Source organism: Dendroctonus ponderosae, unplaced genomic scaffold, assembly GCF_020466585.1.
Source record: "Dendroctonus ponderosae isolate FM_Combo_2020 unplaced genomic scaffold, Dpon_F_20191213v2 Dpon_F_20191213_9, whole genome shotgun sequence".
In the NCBI taxonomy this organism is placed as follows: Eukaryota; Metazoa; Arthropoda; class Insecta; order Coleoptera; family Curculionidae; genus Dendroctonus; species Dendroctonus ponderosae.
In genome coordinates this window covers 4,912,896-4,915,167 of record NW_026019116.1, presented here as the reverse complement: position 1 = coordinate 4,915,167, position 2,272 = coordinate 4,912,896, and the positions used below count along the sequence as shown (strand labels likewise).

The 2,272-nt window shown below is 43.7% G+C and overlaps 2 protein-coding genes across 4 annotated transcripts in view; one reads left to right on the top strand and one right to left on the bottom strand.

The window, feature by feature from the left end:
- Positions 1–381: 381 nt before the first annotated feature.
- LOC109541761 (ubiquitin-conjugating enzyme E2-22 kDa) lies at positions 382–2,230 on the bottom strand. Its single transcript, XM_019910714.2, has 5 exons — positions 1,684–2,230; positions 1,044–1,196; positions 909–991; positions 695–858; positions 382–635 (listed from the first exon to the last, which is right to left on the bottom strand). Exons 1-5 carry the CDS (start codon positions 1,744–1,746, stop codon positions 499–501), a joined length of 600 nt encoding a protein of 199 aa, XP_019766273.1. The 5' UTR covers positions 1,747–2,230; the 3' UTR covers positions 382–498.
- Positions 1,392–2,272, top strand: part of LOC109541758 (ribose-phosphate pyrophosphokinase 1) — a 3,989-nt gene continuing 3,108 nt past the window's right edge. Inside the window, exon 1 of one of the 3 annotated variants that reach the window (XM_019910706.2) lies at positions 1,392–1,611. In XM_019910706.2, coding sequence (XP_019766265.2) covers positions 1,596–1,611 — 16 coding nt within the window. In that variant the 5' untranslated portion in view covers positions 1,392–1,595. The remainder of the gene's footprint in view (positions 1,612–2,272) is intronic. The other 2 variants (XM_019910704.2, XM_019910707.2) reach the window with 2 other exon arrangements.

Here is a 2,272-nt window from a genome sequence, read left to right as displayed (position 1 = left end):
TCAATTTTTGTTTGTTACTTTTCGGTAGAAATCTGCATGGTATCGGTAGATTCCTTGACAAATCGGTAGACCTGGCATCTCTGCACAGATCACAGAGGTTATTCTGTGATCTGTGGTAAAAATATAGTGCGCTGTTGTCGTCCATCATATTTGGCGATTTTTTAAAGAATACGGAGGAAAAAATAACGTGCAAAGACCGAAAGTTGCAGTACCTTTCAATGGATTTAATTACAAAATAAAACAGTGACTACTTAGGTGTGTCTAGTCTAAGAATCAATTTTTGCACGGAAAAGTATATTTACAAAGACCGTTCGGCAGGATTAGATTAAATAGGTTTTGAAACGTGGCCGCAAAGAGGAAGGTCTAAGATCTAAAACTCGGTTCCAAGTTCCAAGGCGGTCAATAAATCGATATAATTCACCTGAAAACCAGGCGCAAAATCGTCGAAATTATAACTACAACTGAACAAAGTAAATGGGAGATTAGAATAGAGTGTCACTAACTAAACAGTTGCTCGGTGGCTCTTTCCAGGTCCCAATTGTATGAGGAAAGGGCTACTCGGGCTTGGTGCTCTTCAATGCCCATATCAACTAGGCGCTTAATTTTGTCATCACATTCCGTGTTAATGCTCGGACCTAAAACGCCACAGAATTCATTGGCTGTTACTCGCTAGTTTTCAAAAAATAAGGCCTACCTCCTGCATAGGCATTAGTCCAGTGCTTGGCAGTCAATTTGAACATTTCTAAATTATCTTTATACTGTCGGGCTACCACAGCGTCTTGTGGATCGTCCGGCTCCGCTGCCGACAAAAGGGCTTGTAACGACAGTAAAACTGTGCGTAGGGTCATGGCGGCCGCCCTACAACAACCTCGGTTGGAAAGATGGGCTTCGGTTCGCCCAAAACTCACCATTGATCCTTCAGAATGTCCAAACATATCGCCCCGGTCACTGAGGAAATGTTAGGGTGCCAAATTTTCGTGATAAAACGCACCTGCAAATCCCCAGAACTCTAAAGGTCTACAGAATGCAGTTAGTTTGCTTACCTTTGGAGGGTTGAACGGGTATGTTTCAGGTACTTTAATCTCCAGCACGAAGTTGCCCCCTTCGTAGGCGGTTTCAGGGGGTCCGGCTATTTCCCCACGGAGCTCCGTGTAATTGTTGTCTACTAGTTCTAGTTTGATGGCGCACTTTGCCACCTGGAACACAAGAGTGTCTTCAAATCTTTCTGAGGTAACCCCCCGTAATAATCAGTGATTGGATAAGATTGGAAATAAATTTTCCTCCAATTTCGCTGGGTTTGCATTGTTCTAACTCGCCAGGTTTCCCACGGATGTTTATGCGATACCAGTTTTTTTTGAAATTTTGCAGATTATTTAATTGCCGAGCGAAATAAACAGCGAATTGATCAATATGTTGACCACAAATGTTGGTTGTGCGAGCTGGAAGCGTCGCCCCTTTGATTAGTGTAGCTCCTAGCGCTGCTGATAACCTTTGGCTGAGGCAAAACAGGCCCAAGATCCCCAGAGACACGAACAGAAAAACACCCAGAACATAGCGAAACCAATTGGCCGCTGGCAACAGTGAGGCGAATAACAATGACGGACGCAAACGGTGAGTGACCTATTTCGAAACCTCCTGCCAGTTTATCTGGAAAAGCAAATGACCTACACTTGGAAAACTCACCTCCTCGCTCTTAATAACCTCTTTAAATTCGCGCTTGATTCTTTGAGCTGCGATGTTTGCCATTTTCACCTGTTTACTTCACTTTGCTACTAAATGATGGGGCATTACCGATTCAAGCGATCATGCAGAGCTTCGGGGCCAGGATGCAGCCTGTGCCGATTTTTTGTCACTTTTAATTTTTTTGTAAATATTCCAAAAATTCTCAAATGCGACCGAAGGACTTAATGTCAGTGTCAGTGTCAGACGGGGTGCTGTGATGTCAAGTCGATGGGGAGAAAAAGCCTGGTGCAAGGTTGGGGAATTTTACCGGGCGCGTTTTCATCCCCAACTGCTTTTAGATTTTTGAAAATCTTGCCTAGTTGGTTTTAACCGCGCATTATTCACCACCCTAGACACTCTCTGGAGATAGAGTTGCTCAAGAATTCACCAACTTTGTTAGTTGCCAGCAATTAAAGAAATTCTCGTCAATTTGACATCGCGGCTTCAGCACCAATGAGGGACATTAACCACTGATTCAGCAAGGAGTTGAAAACTCCGCTGAATTGCATTGATAGAGTTAAAGGAATGGTAAATATCTCAACCCCCCCCC